At 52.7% G+C, this 25,531-nt stretch overlaps 2 protein-coding genes, 1 long non-coding RNA gene and 1 pseudogene across 10 annotated transcripts; 2 read left to right on the top strand and 2 right to left on the bottom strand.

The window, feature by feature from the left end:
- The first annotated feature begins 24 nt into the window (after window positions 1–24).
- On the top strand, window positions 25–18,411 carry RUSF1 (RUS family member 1). 7 transcript variants are annotated; one of them, XM_002761933.6, is made up of 13 exons: window positions 25–335; window positions 523–637; window positions 6,968–7,013; window positions 8,142–8,174; window positions 8,267–8,372; window positions 10,722–10,823; window positions 13,974–14,044; window positions 14,123–14,307; window positions 14,386–14,443; window positions 14,871–14,941; window positions 15,580–15,723; window positions 15,834–15,911; window positions 16,973–18,411. In XM_002761933.6, the coding sequence occupies exons 1-13, from the start codon at window positions 36–38 to the stop codon at window positions 17,068–17,070; spliced, it is 1,407 nt and encodes a 468-aa protein (XP_002761979.1). In that variant the 5' UTR covers window positions 25–35; the 3' UTR covers window positions 17,071–18,411. The 7 variants fall into 7 exon arrangements, with proteins under 7 accessions (XP_002761979.1, XP_008985813.1, XP_008985812.1 ...); XM_008987565.6 differs by having other exon boundaries at window positions 15,805–15,911; XM_008987564.5 differs by lacking the exon at window positions 8,142–8,174.
- On the top strand, window positions 11,640–13,044 carry LOC144578620 (uncharacterized; annotated as a pseudogene). The gene has a single exon (XR_013524792.1). The product of XR_013524792.1 is annotated as an uncharacterized LOC144578620 (transcript).
- Window positions 15,308–17,026, bottom strand: LOC144578622 (uncharacterized). The gene is made up of 2 exons (XR_013524794.1): window positions 16,918–17,026; window positions 15,308–15,754 (listed from the first exon to the last, which is right to left on the bottom strand). It is a non-coding gene; the product is annotated as an uncharacterized LOC144578622 (long non-coding RNA).
- On the bottom strand, window positions 17,136–24,810 carry SLC5A2 (solute carrier family 5 member 2). Its single transcript, XM_035267485.3, is given in 13 exon segments — window positions 17,136–17,805; window positions 18,589–18,804; window positions 18,877–19,045; window positions 19,161–19,311; window positions 19,442–19,549; window positions 19,793–19,928; window positions 20,204–20,433; window positions 20,578–20,658; window positions 21,414–21,519; window positions 21,796–21,960; window positions 22,761–22,865; window positions 22,941–23,012; window positions 24,671–24,810. Coding segments are annotated over 13 exon segments (2,097 nt in total). The 5' UTR covers window positions 24,797–24,810; the 3' UTR covers window positions 17,136–17,373.
- Between the last annotated feature and the right edge of the window lie 721 nt (window positions 24,811–25,531).

Raw genomic sequence — 25,531 nt, 5'->3', positions numbered from 1 at the left:
GCAGCAGGGGCGGGGCTGGGACCCAGAAGCTCGGCATGGCTGACGACGCGGGTTTGCCGGCCCTTCTGTGCTCCGAGCAGTTCGGCTCCGGGGAGGCACGGGGCTGCCGTGCAGCCGCGGACGGGAGCCTGCAGTGGGAGGTCCGGGGCTGGCGCTGGTGGGGGCTCTCCAGGGCCTTCACGGTCAAACCCGAAGGACGAGATGCGGGTGAAGTGGGGGCTCCCGGTGCCGCCTCACCACCCCTCTCCGGGCTCCAAGCCGTGTTCCTGCCGCAGGGCTTCCCTGATAGCGTCAGCCCGGACTATCTGCCCTACCAGCTGTGGGATTCCGTCCAGGTCAGCCCGGCCGTCTGGGGCAGGGGACAGTGCAGGCCACCCTTCCCGCCCCAGTTACATACGGGTGACCGAGGCCCGGAGCCGGGGGCTCTGACAGGCCCCAAACACTGAGAACCAGAAAAGATGACGCCACGTGCACCGCCACGCTCCTGCGCCCGCTTCTCACCGTGCTCGTTATCTTCTCCAGGCCTTTGCTTCCAGCCTCTCCGGCTCCCTGGCCACCCATGCAGTCTTGCTGGGCATAGGGGTGGGGAACGCAAAAGCCACCGTCTCAGCTGCCACGGCCACCTGGCTCGTGAAAGGTGAGCTGGACCTCTGGAGCCTCACGTATTGCTGCTCTCAGCCCTGCCTTCGCTGGGCTCTGATGTGTGTGTATGTATGGTCTCATGCCCCATTAGGTAGAATTCAGGCAGGTCCCCCCCAGTGCTTACATAGGTGCTTTGTAACCCAATCTTACCGCCCACATCTGGAAGACCCTCATCCCACTCACCAGCCCAGCAGCCACACTCCATTCTCCACACAGACTTTTGAGTCTAAATCATCTGGATCCTAAATCCTGTCCCCTCCCCTTTATTCCTATTCTCTGTGGAGGATTGCATGAGAATGCGATTGATTGAATAAACTGCCAGCTGCCCAGGATAGGGAAAATTGGTGAGCTCCAGGAAAAAAAAAAAAAACATATCCTTGGTCCTGAGTAGGAGAGGAGAGACTGGAAAGAATGGAAGGTATTCTGTAATGCCCTGTGATATCAGATGATGCTGTAAATAATAGAGGGACTAGCTGCTGAGTGCATACAGCTTTTTAAAAAATTGTTTAAGAAAAAAAAAAGATACAGTTTGGTACCATGCCACCCAGACAGGGAAATAGAACAGAAAAGAGAAGTTGTTTCACGTTGTACAGGAGGGGGCCCCATGGCTTTTGCCACTATCCTTTGTCTTTCACTATTGCTCCCAGGGGATATTTATTAGGCTAGTGCAAAAGTAATTGCAGTGTTTCTTTGTTGTTGCTGCCATTAAAGGTAATGGAAAACCCACAATGACATTTGCACCAACCTAATAAATGAGACCCAAGGGAAAGCTCATTCCACTGGTAGCATCAGTCTGGCCACTTCTCTGGTAAGCCTCTCTGGATTTTTTGGAGAAACAGGAACCTCCTTTACCATTAAGACTGAGCACACTGGCACAGTGGCTCACCCTTTTAAGCCCAGCACTTTGGGAGGCTGAGGCAGCCTGGGCAACAGGGAGACCCCTCCTTGACTTTTTTTTTTTTTTCTTTTTTGACTGGGAGTCTCGCTCTGTCACCCAGGCTGGAATGCAGGAGTGCACTGGCACAATCCCCGCCCACTGAAGCCTCCACCTCCTGGGTTCAAGTGATTCTTCTGCCCCAGCCTCTCAAATAGCTGGGATTACAAGTATGCACCACCATGCCCCGCTAACTTTTTTGTATTTTTAGTAGAGACAGGGTTTCACCATGTTGGCCATGCTGGTCTCGAACTCCTGACCCCAGGTGATCCGCCTGCCTCAGCTTCCCAAAGTGACTGGCATGAGCCACCGCACCCAGCCTGTTGGCTGTATTTTTGGAATGCATTTGGAGCTTGGGTCAGTAATTGGTGTTTTCATGTGATATCACCAACATGTTGCCTATACAGGTTGAATATCCCTTATGGGAAATGCTTGTAATCAGAAGTGTTTTGGATTTCGGAATTTTGTTTGGATTTGGGAATATTTTCATATATAGTGAGATTTGTTGGGGATGGGACTGAAGTCTAGATATGAAATTCGTTTATGTTTCATATATGCCTTACACACATGGCTTAAAGGCAGTTTTATGCAATGTTTTCAGTAGTGTGCATGAAACAAAATTTGTGTGCATTGATCCATCAGAAAGCAAAGATGTCACTATCTCAGCCACACATGTGGACAATCTGGTTGTTTGGTGTCCCTGTCATTCCTGACTCTGAATGTAGATGCTATCAAGAAGCAGTCCTTTTCTTATACCTTCACGAATAAGTACTTAACGGTATAAAACATGACATACCACTTGACAATGAGAAATTGTATGTTCAGGGTAATTAAGCAACACAGCAGGTCACCAGAACACCTGTATCAGCTTCTAAACCACAGCAGCAGCAACAAACAGTAGCAGGCTCTCAGCCTTCAGCTACAGTGCTGTTTTGATGAAAAGGTTACTGGACACCATATTTATTTTTTTAAGGTGAGAAGAAATACCTTCTCACCTTAAAAAAGCAGTTGAAGGACAGGAAACATCCTCTAGGGATGAGGAAGCATTCTGCTGTGTGCCTTTTTAAAATGTTTCCTCCAGAGTCATCTGCCTCATAACCATGGTTTCTGTCTTAGAAGTCTTTCTTGGATTCTGTAAACTGCCTGATTTCTTGTTCTGTTATGAATGTAGGCTGCTCTAGGGCCTCAATAATCCCCTCAATATCCTCACCATGTTGTCTGTAGGCACTTTTTCTGCAGTGTTAACGACGTCATCTTCATTGTCACTGTTACCACGATTGCCTTGATTCAGAACAATTTGTGCTATTTCACCATCAGCTGTTTCTACTGGTGGCATCATGTCTGCTGTCCAAAAGCTGCAGGTTTTGGAGCATTTCAGATTTTAGGTGTTTGGATTAGGAATGCTCAACCTTGTACTGGGCGAAGTGGGTCATGCCTGTAATCCCAGCACTTTGGGGGGCAAAGGTGGGGGTACCAGTTGAGGTCAGCAGTTCAAGACCAGCCTGCCCAACATGGTAAAACCCCATCTCTACTAAAAATACAAAAATGAGCCAGGCATGGTGGTGTGTGCCTGTAATCCCAGCTTCTAGGGAAGTTGAGGCAGGAAAATCACTTGAACCCAGGAGGTGGAGGTTGTAGTGAACCGAGATAGCACCACTGCACTCCAGCCTGGGCCACAGAACAATACCCTGTGTGGAAAAAAAGAGGAATGCTCAACCTCTAGCTCAGGCAGGTTACTGAGAAAAATTAAGATCACTTAAAGATACAGGTGCGGTAGCTCACATCTATAATCTCAGCACTTTGAGAGGCTGAGGCAGGTGGATCACTTGAGATGCGGAGTTGTACACCAGCCTGGCCAACATGGTTTAACCCTGTCTCTAACAAAAAATACAAAAATTGGCCAGCTGTGGTAGTAGGTGCCTATAGTCCAGCCTGGATGACAGAATGAGATCCTGTCTCAAAAAAAAGAAAGGATTTTTTAAAATCTACTTTAAAGACTTCTTATTGATATTAAAAGAAGCTCTCGATTAGGATTTTACAAGTTCGTTTTCATCAAATTTTTATTCAGAGCTTCATCAAACAAATTTTTATGCAGAGCTTCATATGAGAAACTCAGTTGGAATTTTTTTGATGTGATCATTTTCAGTTACAAAACTCTCAGTGGAACATGGAGCTAATTGTCATGAGTAGCAATAGTAATAAAACTTGTTGCTAATATTTTGGCGACCTACCTTAAGCCACACATTTTGTACAGTTACATGTAATATGTGGCTTGATCTCTTCAGCAGCCATATTAGTTAGTTGCCATTATTCATTTTTTCAGATGGAAAAACAGAGGCCAAAGTGGTTAAGTAATTGTCCAAGGTCACTTAGGGCCAGGGTTTTGACCCAGGCAGACTTACTCCTGTGTCCCATTCTTAACTACCACACTCTTACCAGCTAGGATTTTCAAGTGGAGCCAAGTACAATTTGTGGACAGCTGATTCCTTACTAGGACTCTAGTGGACAGTATTGACTTTCAGATTATAGGGAGTATATATATCATTAGTCCTGTAAATGCCTCTGATGATCCATAGAAAGGTAGAACAGGCTGTCTTTCTGCCTGGTGGCCCAAGGAGGACATACACCTGAGTGGATACAAGTGTGTAGCCAAAGGGAAGAAAAGTAGAATCTGGGCTGGGTATAGTGGCTGATGCCTATAATCCTAACACTTTGGGAGGTTGAGGCAGGCGGATCACCTGAGGTCAGGAGTTCAAAAATATAAAAATTAGCCCCATTTCTACTAAAAATACAAAAATTAGCTCTGTCTCTACTAAAAATACAAAATTAGGTGTGGCATGCACCTGTAATCCCAGGTACTCGGGAGGCAGAGTCAGGAGAATCGCTTGGACCCAGGAGTTGGAGGTTACAGTGAACCAAGATCATGCCACCACACTCCAGCCTGGGCCACCGAGTGAGACTCTGTCTCAAAAAAAAAGAGTCTGGCCCAGTGGATTCCTTCTCAACAGGTAAAAGTAATCTTGCCATGTTCACAGTCACTAAGTTGATCCAATGCCAGAATCTTGAATGGTACAATGATCATTTTACCTAGAATATAATGTACTTGAAGAGAAGAGGTTAAGGTGAGTGATGGGAGGCCTGTCAAACCACCCTATTGGGTGTTATTTACAGGGCCAGATAGGACAGAAATGGAGAAATGAAGCAGGCCGGATAGGAGTAGTTTGGACCCATGGTCTCCTTCAGTGAGGTGGCCCCAGCTGATGCTGGCCGTGAGAAAAGGCGGGCCAGTGTGGCCATCCTTCAGGTTCTTCCAAAGAAGGTGGAAATCCATATTTTCTTATAAAATGTCCCAATTTTGTTCACCAATCTAATCGGAGCCTCAGTGAAGGGGAACGATCCTACAAAGGTCGCAGGATCACTGTGAAGGTGAAAAGGCACAGGTTCTTCACGTGTGCACTGGAGCACTTAGTGGTCTCAAGTCCAGGGTGGGGTTCGAAGGCCTCAGTGTCCAAGAAGGCTCTGGAAAGGGGAGAGTGCATCTGCTCTCAGTGGTGAATGGGAGGGCTGGTCCGTGTCATTGCATTTATATTTTGTGGGAAGCTCCCAGCCCTCATTCCCATAACATAGTGTCCTTTCTCCTTAATCCCCACGTCAGGGTTAGTGCCCTCAAGGTCAGACAAGTCCAAGTCCTCTGCTCGCAGCTATCCTTGCCTGTGCCCACTGTGTGAGTCCCTCCCAGGTGTCTGATTCTAAAACATTACTGCCAGGCTTAATGGGTGCTACTCTGTATAACGAATGGTCCAGATTCCCAAACTTGTTCTGTAAAGGGCCAGATCTTATGCTTTGCAGGCCTTATGATCTTAGTTGCAGCAACTCAGTTCTGCCGTAGTCTTACAAAAACAGCCATAGACAATTTGTAAACAAATGGGCATGGCTGCATTTCAGTAAAACTTGATTTCCAAAACCGGGGAACGGAAACAGTTTGCCAATCCCTGGTCTAAATCAGTGGGGTTTTTTGCTTTGTTTGTTTTTCTGAGATGGAGTTTCACTGAGTATTGCCCAGGCTGGAGTACAATGGGGTGATCTCGGCTTACCACAATCTCCACCTCCTGGGTTCAAGCAGTTCTCCTGCCTCAGCCTCCCAAGTAGCTGGGATTACAGACATGCGCCACCACACCTGGCTAATTTTGTATTTTTAGTAGAGACAGGGTTTCTCCATGTTGGTCAGGCTGGTCTCAAACTCCCAACCTCAGGTGATCCACCTGGCCTAAGTCAGTATATGTTATGATGATTGCTGTCTGCTCTTCAGCTGGATTTTGAGCCTGGAATCATCTCAGTCACTGCGGTCATGAAGTTCCTGGCAGAGAGAGTTAGGTAGCCAGAAAGCTTTTGTTGTGCAAATGAAGGTCCAAGGTCCCACTGATTCCAGAGACTTCTCTTACTCTGCCCAGCCTAAGGAGGCCTGTCCCTCTGCCCTGCAACCCCAGCTGTAGTTCAAACTTTTTTTTTTTTTTCTTAGAGTGTCTTGCTCTGAGACTGTCTTACTCCAGGCTGTCTTGCTCCAGTGCAGTGGCGTGATCATAGCTTACTGCAGCGTTGATATACTGAGTTCAAACCATTCTTCCGCCCCAGCCTCCCAAGTAGCTGGGACTACAGGCATGCTACCATGCCTGGCTGATTTCTTTCCTACTTTTTGTCTTGCTGTGTTGCCCAGGCTGGTCTTGAGTGCCCAAAGACCACTTGAACTCCTGGCCTCAAGTGGTCCTTGGGCCTAAATCCCCTGTAATCCCAAAGTGCTGGGATTATAGGCCTGAGCCACCATACCTGGTCCAAATCCTTTCATTTATTTATCTCATAAGGACCACCTGTGAGCCAGCTGCCCAGGCTAAGAGCTAGGATAGGTTAGCAATAACCTTTGAATTTCCACTTAAGATTTTCTGTCTTTTGAATAGTTTTATCAAATAGGTAAATGTTCCTAAGTGCTATGTCATTTAGTTTTAGTTTTAGAGCTTTATCAACTGTGCTGTGTGTGGTCTTCATGAGTTATTTTCATGTAAGAGTTTATTATGAGTATTCATCTATGAATGAGTGTCTCTAGGTAGATATATTAGAATTTCTTTATTCTGTAACATTTGCATTATTCCCACTTTTTTTGCCTTTATGAACAATTCTGCAAAGAACGTTTCTTGTCCATGTCTACTTGAGGAACTGCTATGTCTAGGCACTTCAGACTCCATCATGCAGCTGTGACTATCCACAGCTTCTAGTACCAGACTGAGTTCCTAAGGGCAGTGACTCAGGGTAAATTGGCCAATTCAGTGCCAGGGTCTGCCAGGCTCCACTGCTCCTATGCCTCTTCCTTGCTCCTTACCTTTGCCTTCTTTCCCCCAGATTCAACTGGCATGCTAGGCCGCATCATCTTTGCCTGGTGGAAAGGGTGAGTGTCTTCCCGGCCAGCAGACTTCTGGCACCTCTCCCCAGTGGTGGTAGTAATGATAGCAATATTATTGGCATTAATTGTAGTTGTAAGGGTTCCATGAGGTGATCTATGCAAAGTGCTTAATGCATGTAGCATTATGCATAGTAAGGGCTCAGTAAATACCAGCCACCATTAAGAGCTGTAACTGTGCCCCCGAGCCTCTGTATGTTGTCTGTAATCCTTACAGCAACTCTGTAGGATGGGATTGGACATGTACATTCCATAAATGTGAAATATACCTAGATGAGAGAAGCTACCTGCCCAGGCCATACACCTTGTAACTAGTGAGATGGGATTTGAGCCTAAGGCCTATGCTTTCCATGGTATCCAGCGGTTCAGGATCTCCTCCTGTGTGTCACATGCCCTCCCCCAAGAATGTTCCCATTCCCTCCAGGAGATCTCAAACTGAGACTCGGGCCTAATGCTACAAATCCTGAGCTGAGCTGGGGCTGCAGTATCTCCTGCCAATGGGACCCTAGAGAAGTGGTTCCCAAGTGTTTGTGCACAGGCCAGAGAGTCACTGTCCGATGAAAAGGTCAGGGGAGGCAGCCATCCACGGTGTTGTGTAGCAGAAATACCCTAAGCCTGGATGTCAAAGCCCAGCTCTCTCTCTTGGATTTTTCCCCCCACTTTGTGTAATCCAGGGAAATCATTTCCCCTGTGAGGGCTAGTTGTCTGTAACATGCAGGGTTACACACTAAACGCAGTGTTTACTAGTCCAAAATATGCTCACTGTGTACCCTCACTCTAAAGCAAGAAGAAGAACGGGGACAGGCAGAGGAACCCAGGAAGAGCCTCCCTCCAAGGATAGCCAGAGGTTGGGGAGCAGCCACAAGTCAGGATTTTTCCTTGGTAAATCATGGGTTCATAAGAGGGAGACAATAGCTGATCAATGAGTCACTGAAGGTCCTCCCAGCTATTGATGGCATTTTAGGTAGCAGTGACAGGGTGTGGGGACAGATGTCTATCTGGGGGGTGTGGGTTTTTCTGAGCCCTTCAGACCTTACTGTGGTCCAGGACTCCCCACACTGCCCATAGGATGTTTCTCCTTAAATCCAAATTGCGACAACCTCTCCTTCCCAACAGGAGCAAACTGGACTGCAATGCCAAGCAGTGGAGGTGAGGAGGGACAGGCACGGGGGAGGAGAGTCTTCTATTATGAAAGTGTCCTACCTCTGACCTCTAACCTTTAACCTCTGATCCCTCCCCAGGCTCTTTGCAGACATCCTCAATGACGTGGCCATGTTCCTTGAGATTATGGCTCCCGTATACCCAATCTGTTTCACCATGACTGTCTCCACCAGCAACCTGGCCAAGGTAGCCACCTCTGGGGCATCCGTCTGCCCAAGACACCTGCCTTGGTAGTGTGTGGGTTCACCTGGGCTCTGTGTTCAAGCCACTTGTAGAAGAGTGACAAAGTTCAGATGTTTCTACTTGAACCCAACCATCTTTTCTGATCCTCCTCCAGCCAGACAGCGTCCAGGGCCCCAGACAGTGTAAAGCAATGTCTAGAGCCAGAGGACTGGGGCAGGAGCTCCAAGCTGAGAAGTGGAAGGGATGGTCCAGTGTTGACATTTTGGGACCAGCTTTCTCAACTTCCCTTTGGTTCTTTCAGTACAGTATTTATTGAGTGCCTACTGCTTGTTTGGCACAGAATGTGGGCCCCCCCTGGCTTGGAAAGGAAACCACACATAATTGCACCAGTGTTTGTGAAGTTATAGGTACAGCTATTACAAATGATAAATATAGAGGCCTGCAAGAGGGGGAAGCGGGGATTCCAGCTTGGTCAGAGAGGGTAGGAAGAGCTCCCGCGAGCCTGGGTCCTGAAGAGGGAGTGTAAGGTGTAGGGGGGTGTTCCAGGCAAAAGAAACAGCACAGCTCCAGGTCCAGAGGTGGGACAGAGACAGACCACCGACCACACAGTGAGCTGGGGGCACATGGGGCGCAGGCACACGCTTCCTCCACGCCAGGCTGCTGTCTGCACAACCCTTGCAGGTTGTTCTCATCCAGATGAGGACACTCAGGCCTGGCGTGGTTCAGTAAAGAGCATATCCTGTCAAAGTACCTGGCCCAGAAGAGAGACTCAAGAAGATGAAGACCCGTTCCAAGTCCCATCTGTTGACTTAAAAATCACATTAGGGGTGTGTTTCTTTGCAAGGCACTGGCATTTGGGGTGCAGTGGTTCCTTGTGGCGGAGGATATTTAGCTTCCATGGTACAGGCCTAAATGCTGTGAGCACCCCCAAACAGGGTAGGAAACCCCAGAGAAAAGCATAGCTGTAGCTGTGGCTGTGGACCAAGGGTTGTGCCCTCTGGCTTTTGCTTCAAATTCTGCCTTTTGGGCCTCAGTCTCTTCATCTGTCCAGTAAGGGAATGGAACAGGCCAGGAAATTCTCTCTTAAGATCTCTCTGTAGAGTTACCCTTTCTGTAGAGTTAGCCTCCGTTCCCAGCTGCACCAAGAGAAGCCAACCTAGCTGTCATCCATGCTGCCGCCACCATCACTGCCACCTCCTCTTCCCCTTTCCCCTTACCTGTCACCTTCAGCTGAACCTTCAGTTCTGTTATTTTTCCCCCCTCAAAATCTCTGGTCCATTCTCTGTGTCCCTATCACCACCCCTCGCTGCTGAGAGAGCACCATTACTTCCCAGGTAGCCTCCCTGCCCTTACCCTCTCAGAGTAGCCCAGGGATCCTTTCAAAGACGAAAGTCATCAGGTCACTCTGCTGCCCCGCTGCTCTTAGGAAAAGACCTTCACCCGGCTTGCCAGGTTCTGCGTGGTCAGGCCCCTGCCAGCCACAAAGTGCCAGCCTCACTTTGTCCCTTGTTCCTCTGGCCTTTGAACAGACTGTTTCCTCTCCCTGTATATTAACTTGTTTATTTGTGTATTGCCTACTGATCTTTACCTTCCATGAGGGTAGGGCCTGGGTCTGACTTGTATCACAGCACCTAAGTCTATGTCTAGCATCTAAAAGAGCCTTCAGCCAGGGGTGGTGGCTCACGCCTGTAATCCCAGCACTTTGGGAAGCTGGTGTGGGAAGATCTCTTGAGCTCAGGAGTTCTAGGCCAGCCTGGGTAACACAGGGAGACTCTGTCTCTATTCAAAAACTAAGGATAAATGAAAGTAATAGTAATAAGTAAAAGAGCTTTGATGAACTCGGGATGAATGCCAGTGACCAGTGACCCTCCTTGATGAGCTATATCCTGCGATCTAAGAGGGAGAGATCTGGGCGCCCTGGGAGGTCAGGGCCACCAGCGCAGGATTTGACAGCTTTAACTGGGGCAAGAGGAGAGTGGAGGAATTAAAGGAGGCAGATGGAAGCAGGAAGTCGGAAACCAGCCTGGGCCTCCCGCCAGCAGTGGGGAAGGTGTAGCCAAAGCAGGAGTTGGAGGGCCAGGAGTTCTGGGCTGAGAGTGATCTTTGGGCCTCCACCCTAGGGAAGGAAATTGAGATGCTGTCGGGCTAGTCCCCAGAGTGGTAGTGGCAGGTAAGACTCATTTCCTAGAACAGGACAGGGGAGGTGAGCCTAGGGGGAGTCCAGGTAAGAACTAGATACCAAGGATGGCATTCGGGGTTTGGCCAGGGCCTGGTTTTCTCCAGCTGGTCTAAGTGCCTGTGTTGCCAGGGCACGTGTCTGTGCCGACCTTCTCTCATCCCTTCCCCACCCAGTGCATTGTGAGTGTCGCTGGCGGGGCCACTCGAGCTGCCCTGACTGTGCACCAGGCCCGGAGGAACAACATGGCTGACGTGTCAGCAAAGGACAGCAGCCAGGTGAGCAGCAGGGCTGGAGAGAGGTCGTGGGGTAGGGAGGGGCGTGCCCCGGAGGGCCCAGGAACACACAGGAAGACATGCAGGTGCTCCCTGCTGACTCTCAAGACACACAGCCAGGAGTAGGGGTTTGGGCTATGGTGGCAGCAAGTCTGAGCTGATCTCAGTCTCTGCCCACCACCTGTGTAGTTGAGAGCAAGCCCTTGGCCTTGCCCTCTCTAGACCCCACCTTGCAAGCTGGATATTCTTATCACATGAAGCCCCACATGTCAAGGCAATTGGAAAGTCAGAGGCACCCAGCACGTGGGGTTGCTGGGTCACTGGCTGGGTCCTCCACTCAGCAGGTTAGCATGCCTGCTGGCCCAGCCCCTCCACCCGCCCCAGGGAGCCTGGAGTCAGGGTAGAGACACCCCTAAGGCTGAACCCTGCATGGATTAGACCTCTGCAAACCCTGTGCTGAGCACTTAAATGCACTGCATCACCTAACTCTCATGCCTGTCATCCTAGCACTTTGGGAGGCCAAGGTGGGAGAATCACTTGAGGCCAGGAGTTTGAAACCAGTCTGAGCAACCCATCAAGACCCCATCTCTACAAAATATATGAAAGAAACATTAGCCAGGTGTGGGGGTGCACACCTGTAGTCCCAGCCTCAAGCCCAGGAGGTGGAGGCTGCATGAGCCTTGATCATGCCACTGCACACCAGCTCAGGTGACAGAACAAGACCCTGTCTCAAAAACAAACTCTCACACCAACCCCGTGAGGTAGGTACCACTTTATCCTGGGTTTACAGATGAGGAAATGAAGGCCCAGGGAAGTCCCAGCAGTGTGAGATGGTTTTCTTTGACACTGAAGCAACTTAGAAACTGCTGTTTTATGCATTCTTACTTTCTGGTCTTCTCTTCCACTGTTTGGCTTATAATAATCTTAACCCAAGCTAATATTTATTAAGTACTAACCATGTGCCAAGTGTTTTATTTCTGGGAACTCATTAATTCTCACAGTGAGTGTGAGCAGTAAATGCTCACGGTTGCCTTAGAACAGAAAAGGAAATAAAGTGTGGAGAGGTCCCGTCACCCTGGGAACCGCTGGGCAAGTCCCTTCTCTCAGGAGACGCTCAGGCTCATTCTGCCCACTGTCCCTTCCAGACCTAAGTCCACAGGCTGTTAAAGAGCAGGAAGGAAGCACAGCCCAGGCCCCTCAACACAGGACTCCCAGCTCCATGCCTGCTGTCCCTCACCTGCTCTCTCGCTGGCCCCCAGCCCTCTCCCTAACCCCAAGCCATTTTTCCCAAGGCCACGGGGCTTCCTCAGTCCACAGAGCCAGTGACGTATCCAGGACTAACCTGGGAACATGTCAGTCCTGTAGCAGCCCCCAGCTTTCTGCTGATTCAGCTTTGCTGTCACTGGATATGGCCACTGGAAATGATTCTTCCCACCTGGGAGAGAGGTCACTCTGCTCCTGAGCTCCTAAGGTCCCTGATCTCCAGTTTCCTGCCACACCCATAGCTTTTATTTCCACAGCACACGCCCTTGCCAGTAGGGCTGGGTGAGAAGAGCTCTCCAGCCTCAGTCCTCTCTGTGCCAGGACCAGCTCTCCCTAGGAGCCCAGTCAGGGATACCAGTCCAGACTCCTCCCTCATGATGAGTTGCGGGCAGGTAGCCTGGGGTCTCTTCCCCTAGGGTGACCTCAATCCAGCCATCAGAGTGTTCTCATCACATTGATACGCAAGGGAAGAGGTGTGGGTCTTGTTCCTTCCCGGGTGATTTCTTGACCCCTTTGCAAATTTATCTGCCCCTTATTGTGTACCAAGGGAGCTTCAAGGGAGGGGAGCAGTCAGCTTTTTAAATATTAAATAAAAGTTCTTCTGGCTCATGCCTTTCATCCCAGCACTTCGGGAAGCTGAGCGGAGGAACGCTTGAGCCCAGGAGTTTCAAGATCAGCCTGAGCCATATAGCAAGACCCATCTGAACCAAAAATTGTAGTAATAATTAGTGGAGGTGTGATGGCAGGATCACTTGAGCTCGGGAGTTTGAGGTGGCCATGAGCTGTGATTGTACCACTGTACTCCAGCCTGGGTGACAGAGTGAGACCCTATCTCTTTAAAAAAAAAAAAAAAAGTACTCAACGTTAGTGAGTGCCTGAGTGTGGAACTATTATGGTGACTTACAAAACAAAGAAGACATGTTCAAGGGTATTCCAAGGACACTGTACTTACCAGGGCAAAGAAGCAACTGACACACAGAGATATTTAGACAGGGTCTCACTGTGTCTCTCAGCCTGGAGCACAGGGTTGCAATCATGGCTTACTACAGCCTTGACCTCTTGGGCTAAAACAATCCTCCTGGCTCACCCTCCTGAGTAGCTGGGAATACAGGCACATGCCATCACAACCAGCTAGATTTTTTGTATTTTGAAGAGTTGGAGTCTTACTATGTCACCCAGGCTGGCCTTGACCTCCCGAGCTCAAGCAGTTTTCCTGCCTCAGCCTCTTGAGTAGGTGGGACTACAGGTGCACACCACTATACCTGGCTAATTTTTAAATTTTTTTTTTCTTCTTTGGAGATGAGTCTTGCTCTGTTGTCCCGCCTGGAGTGAAGTGGTGTGATCTCTGCTCACTGCAACTTCTACCTCCTGGGTTCAAGCAATTCTCCTACCTCAGCCTCCTGCGTAGCTGGGAATACAGGAGTGTGCCACCCACCATACCTGGCTATTTTTTTGTGTTTTAATAGAGACAGGGTCTCACCATGTTCAGCCTAGGCTGGTCTTGAACTCCTGAGCTCAGGCAATCTGCCCACCTCAGCCTCCAAAATTGCTAGTATTACAGGCGTGCGCCACTGCACCCCATCAAATTTTCAAATTTTTTTGTAGAGAGAAAAATTTTTAAATTTTTTCCCACTACGTTGTTCAGGCTGGTCTTACTCCTGGACTCAAGTGATCTGCCTGCCTCAGCCTCCCAAAGTGCTGGTACTACAGCTATGAGTCACCTCAAGCTGGCAAATGACAGTTCACTCCAAAAACTAAAAATTTACCCCCAATTCACTAGGGAGCCCTGGGAGGTTGTGGAGCAGGGAGGATGGGGTAAAAGGCACTTAGGGGTACTCAGTCTGGCCTGGAGGGCACCCTCCAACTCCTAGCCCCTCTGCCATTTTCCAGGAGACGCTGGTGAACCTGGCGGGGCTCCTGGTCAGCCTCCTGATGCTCCCTCTCGTGTCAGGTTTCCCTGGGTAAGCTGGGAGCAGGGTGGGCAGGAGAGCCCCAGCTGGGCCTCTGCCCGCCTCGGCTACCTCACTCTCTTGCCCCAGCTTCAGCTTCGGATGTTTCTTCTTCCTCACTGCCCTCCACATCTACGCGAACTATCGTGCAGTCCGAGCCCTGGTCATGGAGACCTTGAACGAAGGCCGGCTCCGGCTGGTCCTAAAGCACTACCTTCAGAGGGGAGAGGTGCTCGACCCCACCACAGCCAACCGCATGGAGCCATTGTGGACAGGTGACCCCACCCCTGGTCTCGAGTCCTGTGTCTCAGCCTCTCCCACTGCCTAGGCGTCCTGACCCCAGCTTCCCACAGGTTTTTGGCCAACTCCGTCTCTATCCCTGGGGGTCCCCCTACACCGCTTGGTCTCCAGGTGAGTGGCCTGGCATCTCCCACTCATCACCACCGCCACCCACACTCCCAAACATGCCCCTCACTCCGGATACACACTGGCCTCCCTGGCAAGGCCCTGCCTCTCTGCTGGGTGGTTCATTGCTGCTGAACAGACGTGGGGTCATTGCGGGTGTGTGAGGGAGGAAAGGGTATAAAACATGAAGCAGATGTAAGGGATGTGTTTGGCAGGTGAGGGAAGGATGGGCAGATGGGGAGGATGGACATGACTGCATACAGGAAGAAAGGATGGATTTGGGGGTATGGGTAAGGCTGAGGGAGAGAGGAAGTGATGGGACCTGGGTGAAGCATAGATCATTTTGGTTCACCATGGGTGGCCATTCAGTGGCTTGATGGGCACGCGTGCCTTTGCTGTCCTCCGCCCCCACTGCACTCTCCTCTCCCCTCAGTGTCTTTGAGCTGCAGCAGCTGGTTGAGGGGCACCAAGAACCCTACCTCCTCTGCTGGGACCAGTCACGAAGTGAGTGTGCCTTGTTCTCCCAGCCTAAGACGCACCCTCCTGGATCAGCCTCTCCTCCAACCCAGGGCCCCAAGTGCTGTGCAGTTTGGAGACTGCCTGTTCTGGGGCTGCTCTAGATCATTCATATTACAGCCACAATGCCCCAGTGAGATTCACTTCACCCCCTCTGTAAAATGGAGCTAACAGTACCTGCCTTATTCCCTGCATTGTTTTTATGAGGGTCAAATAATGTGACTGTCAAGTGCCTTATACATTGCAGCACTCTTAATAAGACTGTGATCTTTGCTGTCCGTGGGAAACCACCCTTCTCTCCCATCCTGGGTTGCCTCTTGGGTAAACATGTCCTTGAGTGTACTGGTCTGCTGGTTGAGTGTGAAAAGGCGTTTATTCTCACTAGCCATTAAAGAAATGCAAAATAGATCCAGCTCAGTGAGCTGCTGTGAAGTTGTATTTGGAAATTGGTCAGTTTGGCCTGAGCACTGGGGAGCAACAGGAAATGAATTGGAAAGGAAAGGTGAGGGGCTGGCCTTCCATGCCAGGCCAGGGTCTCTGGGAAGAGACCGGGGAAGCAGGATGATGGGATCAAGGGGATTTGGGAGGTGGCCCTTCCCTGACACCAGTCCATCCCTGGTCTCCAGACCAGGTACAGGTAGTTCTGAACCAGAAGGCAGACCCCAAGACCGTCCTAAGGGCCGCCACACATGGGCTGATGCTTGGGGCCCTGCAGGGAGATGGACCCCTTCCAGCAGAACTGGAGGAGCTGAGGAACCATGTGCAGGCGGGTAAGTGCCTCACGATCCAGACTGCTGATGCCTTAGGGTGGGGAGGAGAGAGGACAGGCTCTGTCATGCTGGAGGACACAGAGCTTCTGGTTCTGCACCCCCATTCCCAGGTCCTAAGAAAGAGACCTGGGTCATCGTCAAGGAGACGCACCAAGTGTTGGACATGCTGTTCCCAAAGTTCTTGAAAGGTAACATTCCTGAGCTCATGGCTGCTTGGCCCCTGAAGCCTTGTCCCTGGGGGCTCTGCCTTTCCCCACCCTTCCACCTGAAAGGTAAAAGACTTGGGTTCTTGGGCCCATTGCAGAGGTTAACAACTATAATTCTAGTCCCTTGGGAGGCCTAAGTGGGCAGACTGCTTGAGAGAGACCCTGCCTGGGCAACATGGTGAAACCTTGTTTCTACAAAAAATAAAAAACTTAGGCAGGTGTGCTTCTGCGCCTGTGGTTACAGCTACTCAGGAGGCTAAGCTGGGAGGATCACCTGACTGGGGGAGGTGGAGGCTGCAGTAAGCCATGATTGTACCAGCCTGGGTGACAGGGTGAGACCCTCTCTCAAAAAAAAAAAAAAAAAGACTGTGCTGGCACAGTGGCTCACACCTGTAATCTCAGCACTTTGAGAGGCTGAGATGGCCAGATCACTTGAGCTCAGGAGTTGAAGGCCAGCCAGGCAACATGGTAAAACCCTGTCTCTACGAAAAATACAAAACAATTAGCTGGGCGTGGTGGTACACACCTGTGGGACTAGCAGAAGGCTGAGATGGAAGGATCTCTTGAGCCTAGGAAGCAGAGGTTGCAGTGAGCCCAGATTGCACCACTGTACTCCAGCCTGGGTGACAGAGACCCCATCTCAAAAAAAAGATGGGTTCTCCCTACTATCTTGATTGAGTCCCTAAGTTTGGGACTCAATTTCCCTGTCTATAGGACAGAGAGCTTAGGATGGTCTCTGAAGTAGCGTCAGTGTGGACAGTCTGTGTAATCCTAGTTGGCATGTGGGAGATGGGAGGATGGAGCGGGGAGGCCCTCACATTGATGAGGACGTTTTATCTGGCGCCTGTTCCATCCCAGCGCTCTTCTATGTGCTGTCTCAGTGAATTCTTGCTGCAACCAGGTGTGGTTATAGCCTCATTTTATGCCAGACACCCAGCAGAGGCACTGGGAGCCCCAGTAGTGCACAAAGCCTGCACCCAGCCTGTACCTCTCCTTATCCTTGTCCCCAGCATTCCCGGCAGCACCCCATTCTCTCTCCCCAGGACTGCAGGATGCCGGCTGGAAGACCGAGAAGCACCAGCTAGAGGTGGACGAGTGGAGGGCCACGTGGCTTCTGTCTCCCGAAAAGAAGGTCCTGTGAGCGGCCCAAATGGAGGCCCAAGCCCAGGACAGGAGCCTGGAGCAAGGACACTTTGGCCACAGCAGAAGGGAGGGAAAGGCAGCTTTATTTTTCCTTAGGGCAACTGCAGTGGCAGGTGGGCCAGGCCCGCATGGGAAGTGACTGCCAATCAGATGCAGTGGGCCCCAGGCAGAGGAAGGCTGGGAGAAGGGGAGCCAGGACCTTCTTACCCCACTGCCCCTTTAGCTTTTCTGGGGAGCAGAGCAGGCTTCTCACCTCCACTTCCTGTGAGGCTGTGGCTTATGGTGTCTAACACAGTTGGCTTTAGGCATAGAAACCCCAGAGGAATACAGCCACTGCCATCATGAGCAGGGCATTGAGGTTGACCACACGGGCCCAGTTCGGGTCCTCGCTGATGTCCTCCAGCTGCCTGGCTGCTGCCACTACCTCCTCCTGGGTAGGGGGCGGAGGACTGCCCGCTCTGCCCCTGCTCATTCCACAAAACCAGAGCAGGCACTGGCGGAAGAGGCTAGGTGCCAAGGCCTGGGGCTCTGGGGAAAATTAAGGCCCTGCAATTAGTTCGAGGGAACTCAGCTCCCCCAGCCCCACCTCCCAGCATGGTGCCCTACCGTCCATCTCCATGGCACTCTCTGGGCACCCATTCTGTACAGGGAGTGAGGAGCTTTCCTGCTCATCAGCATCAAGGTCCTCCCGTTCCTCCTTGCTGTGCCGGAGACTGAAGACCAGGCGGTGGAGCTAGGGAGGGTGGGAGCCCAGATGAGGTGGGAGTTCTGTCCCTCTACACCTGCACACCAGGTTGTCACTGCCTGCCCTACCCACCTCTGTCCAGTCTGCACACCCAGCCCAGGTTCAGCTCTTGCCAACTCCACCCTACGTGGCTGCCCTGTGCCCTCGGTACAAACCCTGAGCCCCTGAGCTTGTGTTTAAAGTTGTTGGCTCTGCTCCCCCAGCTTCATCAGCTCAGGTCTCCTGTCTACACCCAGATGGTATCACTTGCGACCCTGGCCTGGCATTCCTGCTCACAGTGTTCTGTGTCTGTGTGCTCCCACCCTTTCCTCCTGCTACTGGGAATCCCAGCCATCCTTCCAAGCCAGGATCTCTTGACCTGCCCCCACCCCACCCTGCCACCATCAGCCCTGCCTAGAGCCACTGCCTTGTGGCAGCAAAACCAAACCTTTTTGTGGGCTTTCAAGATGGCATTGTGCCCCACCAGTCAGATCCTGTGTTTTGAGTCCCAAAGGCCATGCCAAGGATTGGCTTTGGGAGGCTGTAATCACCAACCCATCACATCTTCAAGTCGCCTCCCCCAGGCCAGTTCGAATAAATGAATTTAAATAAAAATGTGCTTGCTCTGCAATTGCAGCTGCAGCTGGACCCCCAGCCGGCTCCCAACCTTTAGTCTAGAAATTCAGGTCCTCCCCACTGGGCACTCCAGAAAGCCGAGGGCGGGTACGGGTGCAAGTGGTTGCTGTGGCCCACTTGTTTGGGACACCTGGCCGTCCAGAGGCAGACACTCACGTGCTTGCGGGGTATGGGTGCGGTGCATAGCGAGACCATGATGGTGAGGAGGCCGGAGCAGAGGAACAGAACGATGGCGAAGTAGAGGTAATGCACGCCGCAGAGGAAAGCCGGGCAGGCAGAGGGCTGCACGCAGCTTCCTGAGCCGAAGGAGAACTCGGGAATCATGCGTGCCAGGCCCATCAACAGGCCCCCGATGAGTCCCCAGAAGGCGCCCTAGGAGAGAGGTCAGCCAGCTCAGGATGTGCAAGCCCAGCCCCGCTGTCGCCACTCTCGCATGCCGCTCACCTGCTCATTAACGCGCGGCACGAAGAGCGCCATGACGAAGACGGCAGACACGGGCGGTGCCAGGTAGCTGGAGACGGCCTGGATGTAATCGAAGAGCTGCCCGCCCTGCGCCGCCTGCACCACGGGAAGCCAGGCCACCGACACTACCACGATGAACACCACCCAGAGCCTGCGGCGGGGACCGTCGGATGGAACCCTGGACCCTGGGCTCCCCTGAACCCTGCGCGTGCGAGCGCCCCCGCCCCGGACTGATGTGTAGGAGAGGAGGGAAGCCCAGGCCGCACCGTCCCACCAGCAGCAGCTCGCGGTTGCTGGCGCGGGGCCGCAGGCGAGTGTAGATGTCCATGGTGAAGAGCGTGCTGCTGCTGTTAAAGATGGAGGCCAGCGAGGACATGAGCGCGGCCAGCATGACCGCCAGCATGAGTCCGCGCAGACCTGCGGGCCGACGGTAGCTATCTTGTTGGAGCCACTAGGGGCCAGGACGGCTGCAGCTGCGCGAGGGACGACCCCTCCCAGCAGTGGGCTCCGCAGCGAGCTTGCGCCTGTGGACTGGGGACGCCCTCACCTCTGGGCATGAGCTGCACGACGAGCCGCGGGTAGGCGATGTTGGAGCAGCCCACCTCCGTGCCACACACGCGCCTGCACACCTCGGGTACCACGCACGCCACCTCATCTGCCGGAGAGAGGCCACCGCGCTGCTAGGACGGAGCCTGGTCTGGGAATCCCAGGAGGTGGGGGCTGGGAATCCTAGCAGAGCAGACGTGCGACCCCCGGAGGGAGGCGGGACTCCACTCCCAGACTCCCGAGTCGTAGAAGAGTGACGGAACTGGGAGACCGGCGCCCTGACGCTGGCACAGGACGGGCTGGACGGGGCCCAGGCCTCTCGGGTGGGGCGGGGCGGGGACGCGGATGTTACCCGGGTATAGAACGCGGCTGATCATTCCTGGCATGACCATGAGGAACATGGGCGTCAGCTTCAGGTACCCGCACAGAATGCAGCCCGCCTTGATGTGGGTCAGGCTCTTTCCGGCCAGACAGCGCTGCACGATGACCTGCAGGAAGGGCATTCAGCTGCCCGCGTACGGGCCTCTCCTCGGCCCGGCGCCGCGCCCGGTTTCGCTCTAATGTGTGCCCCGCCTCTGGCTCGGGAGTGCCCCAAGTTCAGCTGCGCATTTGGAGGAAGTTCCATCTGGCTTAGCGGCACTCTGGAGGGGTTCCCGCCCCTCAGACCGTGCCTTCGACCGGGGCAAAGGCGGGGAGGGGCTCAGGCTTCGCCCATCTCGGCTTAGCCCGGACCTCGCTGCAGGCGCAGCCCTGTCCCCCGCACCTGGTCGCTGCACCAGTACCAGCCCGAGACGATCGTGAGCCCCAGGAGCAGCGCGGGCCACGGCAGGTCCCCCGTCACAGGGTGCCGGAGCAGGTGGTAGGAGTCGGGCCGGGGTCGATAGCAAGAGCTGGAGATGTTTCCCACGGCCGGATCCTCGGACACCGTCAGCGAAGTCGCTGCTCCCAGGTATTTGTCGAAGAGACCCGAATACCCGCCCACCTCGTGGAAGGCTGCGGGGCAAGGCCGTCAGGGGACCCTCCTTAGGATCTTCAGGCCGGTGACGCGCGACTGCTCGGCGCGCGGGCTAAGAGCTCTGCCGCCGCCACCGCGCCCTCTGCGCCCTCCGCGCCCCTCCCGGGTGGGCGAGCCCCTACCGTAACCCATGAGGATGCAGGCGCCCCCTAGGATGACGAAGGTCTGCACCGTGTCCGTGTACATCAGCGCAGCCAGCCCTCCTGCAACAGTCCGGGGTCAGGGGACAGCCCAGCTGTTTATGTTACAGACAGGCTGGCCCTAGCAGGAAGGTGTCTTTGTGGGAATTTGAGAGAGTTCCCCTTTCTGGAAAATAAATTTCAAAATGATGGTCCATTCTCGGGACTCATGCACTCGGGGACCAGTAAGCAGGCCTTGTAAGCAGAGTGTGGCTGAGTTTTAGAGCCAGGCACCCACTTGCAGGACCCCCACCAGCAGGCCTCTCTAGGCCCTAGTTTTTTCTGCCTCATCATAGGAGAGAGTGATTCTTTAAGGTTCTATACTCAGTTCCGTATCTTATACTCAGTTCCATATCCTATACTCAGTTCCAAGGCCGGCACCTCAAGCCAGCCTTGGCATCAGGCCTCCCCTACTCTGGTCCGCATCTGACCTCAGGTGGGGTCCCTCTGAACCATGCTGGGTTTGGCCAGAGATCTCAGAGACTGGTCAGGTGTGCTCTCCAAGTGTTTAAGGCAGGCAAGAGCTGCTAAATCTTGCTTTTCTCCCAGTCCTCACTCAAGCCCAACACAGCTTCCTCTTTCTGAACTTCCAGCCAAAGTCCAAGAGACAGTGGAGAGGAAGGAAGCCTTTGCTTTCCAAAGATTTAGTTCCTTCTGCCTGGACCATGCCACATTTCCAAACCTCTCCAGCCCGCTTTCCTCTGGTGAATCCCTAAACCCCAGCCACAGCCGGCAGCCTTGTCCCAGGCCCACTCCCTTCCCTAAGCCCCTGCTGGCACCTGTCACCGTGTAAATCATGGTGATGCCCAGAAGTGCGATGACGGAGGCATAGATGTTCCAGCCCAGAGCCTGCTGGATGAATACAGCTCCAGAGAACATGTCCACCTTGGGGGAGGAGCAAGTTGCAGGTCAGGACCCAGGGCAGTGTCCTGGGCCACCTCCTGCCCAGGCCACCCCCTACTAGCCTCAAAGCTTCCCTCCATTTTTCCAGGTCCCAGCACTGTGGCTGGTGCCCTGGAGACATTCCTTGCAGGCTCTGCCTCCATCATCATGACCCTTGCAGCAGTTTCTCCTTCATCCCATGACCTCCAGGATTCTCTAGAGACCCCACTCGAGGCCCCGCCCTTCTAGGGCCCCATCCCGTCAGCCACGTGTACTCGCCGAGATCTTGGTGAAGATGTACAGGAAAAGGGAAAGCACAGACAGGTAGAGGCGGATGCGGCGGCCACCGAAGCGCTTGCGCAGGTACTGTGGCATCGTGATGACCCCTGCCGTCAAGTAAACAGGCGCAAAGAGCCAGCCCAGTAGCAGCACCACGAAGAGCGCCTGCGGGGGCAGCACAGCCGCTGAGAGTGGCTCTGCTCTCACCCCCGAGGATCTGACCTTCTCTTCGTGAAGGCGCTACTCCAATCAAGTGGCCCTGGAAAGGGCCACACCTGGGGCCCAAAAGACAAATGCAGGTGATGGCCCCGGGGCCTGGGCACTAAGGAACAGAGCTGACACTCTCCTGGTCTTAACTGGAGCTCTCCTTGTCTCTCCAGGCCATCACTCCTGGCCTGTTTCTCCTAATGTTGTCCCATCTAGATATGAACCCCAGTATAGACCCTTCAGACTGACCCCAGCCAAAGCTACCCAAACCTTGTGCTCCCCAAGGCTCAGCTCAGAGGCCACCTCCTCCAGGAAGCCCTGAGCTCAAAGCCGTCTCTCCAAGGGGAGCCGCAGTCCCAGAGCTTTATCTGTGCTCCTCGCTTCTGCAAAGTGCTTTAACTTGGCCCAGAATTCCTCGAAGGCCACAGCTTCAGAGTGCATCCCAACAGGTGCTTCTCTGGCTTTGATGCTGCCCACTCCACTCAGAGAGGAGTAGATGGAGGGTCCCAGAAGCAGTGGCTGGTGCAGGCTGGCTCAGATGGGTCAGGAGCAGGACCTAGCCCTGCCCCGACAGTGGTCACCCCTGCACCCCTCTGCCTCCCGGCTGGATGTGTGACCTCCACTCCCAGCCCGACCACACCCCTCTGTTCAGAAGTCCCACTGCCAGTCTCATTTCCCATTTCCTGGAGCTTCCCCAAGGTGTGACCCTTCCAGGGATTCTTGCTGGAGGTGGGATTATTGGGAAAAAGGGGCCTCACATTCCACTCGAATCCAGCCACAGCCAAGCCACTTGCAGCGCCAGTCCCTGCCAGGCCCACAAAGTGGCCACTGCCAATGTTGCTGGCGAAGAGAGAGGCCCCAACCTGGGTGGCCAGAGGAGAGGGTGAGCGGGGCTGCTTCTCCAGGCCCCCTCCCATTCCCAGCCCAGCCAGTCTCACCGGCCACCACACCATGCTGCGTCCAGCCAGGAAGTAGCCACTCACGGTGCCTCTGTTGGTTCTGCACATGGACTGGGAGACAGAGGCGGGGGGAGACCTGGGTTTGGGGCACAGCCTCAGACCTCATTAGCCACCTCATCACATTCCTCAGCCTTGTTTCAGGCTGAAGATTAACCTGCCAAGCTTCCCTGATCATTTGTACACCCCCAACTTCTTCCAGACACTCGGGCAACCCAGGTTCTAATCCCAGTGTCTCATTCCCCAAATCTTTTCACATATTTTTCCTTTTTCTTTTTATTTATTTTCATTTTTTGAGACAGAGCCTTGTTCTGTTGCTCAGGCTGGAGTGCAGTGGTGTGATTTCGGCTCACTGCAACCTCCATCTCCCAGGTTCAAGCACTTCTCATGCCTTAGCCTCCCAAGAAGCTGGGATTATAGGCATGCATCACCATAACCAGCTATTTTTTTTTTCTTTAATATATTTTAGTAGAGACACAGGGTTTTACCATGTTGGCCAGGCTGGTCTCAAACGTCTGGCCTCAAGCAATTCACCCACCTCGGCCTCCCAAAGTACTGGGATTACAGGAATGAACCATCATGCCCCGCCAACATCTTTTTTTTCTTTTTAGAGACAACGTCTCGCTCTGTCTCCCAGGCTGGAGTGCAGTGGTATGATCATAGCTCACTGCAGCCTTGAACTCTTGGGCTCTAGCAGTCTTCCCACCTTGGCCTCTGAGTAGCTGTGACTACAGGAATACACGCCACCATGGCTGGCTAATTTTTCTCTTCTCTCTCTTTCTCTTTCTTTCTTTCTTTCCTCCCTTCCTTCCCTACCTCCGTCCCTCCTTCCTTTCTTTCCTTTTCTTTTCTTTCCTTCCTTCCTTCCTTCCTTCCTTCCTTTCTCTTTCTTTCTTTCTTTCTCTTTCTCTTTCTTTCTTTCCTCCCTTCCTTCCCTCCCTCCGTCCCTCCTTCCTTTCTTTCCTTCTTTTCTTTTCCTTCCTTCCTTCCTTCCTTCCTTCCTTCCTTCCTTCCTTCCTTCCCTTCCTTCCTTCCTTCCTTCCTTCCTTCCTTCCTTCCTTCCTTCCTTTCTTTTCTTTTCTTTCTTTGAAACAGGGTCTCATCCAGGCACAGTAGCTCACACCTGTAATCCTAGCACCTTGGGAGGCAAAGGCAGGAGAATTGCTTGAGCCTAGGAGTTCGAGACCAGCCTGGGCAACACAGTGAGACCACCTACCCACTTAAAAATCAATACATTTTTTAAAATAAAAAAGAGATGTGGTTCACCATGTTGGCCAGACTTGTCTCAAACTCCTGGCCTCAGTGATCCCCCTGCCTTGGCCTCCCAAAGTTCTGGGATTACAGGTGTGAGCCACTAGTCCCATCCCAACTACTCAGGATTTATCGTGTGTGGATTTGGTCTGATCTTGCTGGGGGCCTTGCATATTTTGTGCTGGTCAGCCATAAGTGGCCAGGGGAATGAGACCCCATTTAGAATATTGACCCTGAAAAAAATCCATGGACCCCTTCAGCTAGCACAGTCCCAAGGTAGGCAGACAAGGAAGGAATGTTGGCTGGGCCTCCCTGAGGCCCTCCAAAGACCTACTTGTCCCCAGGCCTGGGTTTGTCCTTCAAAGATACAAGCATCCTTCCCCCACCTAGGGTCCCCTTGAGACTTTTCTCCTAGGCCCCAGAAGCCAGCAGCCCCCAGCAGCACCCCCTCAACTTCTCACCCACAAGCCAACACCGATGACCAGCAGGAAATATGCAGCGATGACTAGGATGTCAGCAGGATTGTTGATCAGAGCCCTCTGGGCTCCCAGCTCTGGTGCCGAGCCTGCCTGTGTGTGCTCCTCCATGCTCCCCAGGATCTGCCCCATCCAGGGACAAGCCCCTGGATTCCCCCAGGGGAAGGATTAATGGTTACCTCAGGGGCACTGAGCCGACAAGTCCCCCAGGTCTTGTCCCTGCTCCCCAGCTTTGTTTAGCTGAATCAGGTCATATCAAGGCCAAAGGCTGGTCCTGGGGAGCTGGGCCCTTCCAGGTTCAAGAGCACTCCTTCCCAGGCCTTAGCCTCCACCCTCTCCCTGTGCCCCAGGCTCAAAATCACCTCTTTTACTCCCTAAAAATGCATCACTTCCTTCTTGTGTAAGCCAGCACCCCTGGATTTACCTAATCCAGAGGAATCATTTTCAAATCCAAGTCTGACAGGGTCACTCCACCCTCCTCAGGAACCCTCCATAGCTCCCTATCATACTCAGGAGGAAGTACAAGCCCTTCAGCCTGATTTCCAGCATCTGCCATGCCCCAGTTCTTCCTCATCTTTCCCCTGCTTCTCCAAACCAAATCTACAGGAAATCAGAAATCCCTTCCCACTCCCTTAACCTACCCAGCCCAGATTTTTGCTTTTTGCTTTTTTTGCCTGGATATTTTCATCCCACCAAATCCTTGCATAAGCTGTATCTTTTGTTTCGAGTGCTTCCCTGCCTCCCAAATGACAAACTCCTACTCAGCTTTCAGTACCCAGCCTTTGTCACCTCTTCAAGAAAGACTTCTCTGACATTTTTTTTTTTGAGACAGAATCTCATTCTGCT

Source organism: Callithrix jacchus, chromosome 12 (assembly GCF_049354715.1).
Source record: "Callithrix jacchus isolate 240 chromosome 12, calJac240_pri, whole genome shotgun sequence".
Lineage (NCBI taxonomy): Eukaryota > Metazoa > Chordata > Mammalia > Primates > Cebidae > Callithrix > Callithrix jacchus.
Note: the sequence above shows the minus strand (reverse complement) of the source record. Positions and strands in the feature narration are given on the sequence as shown.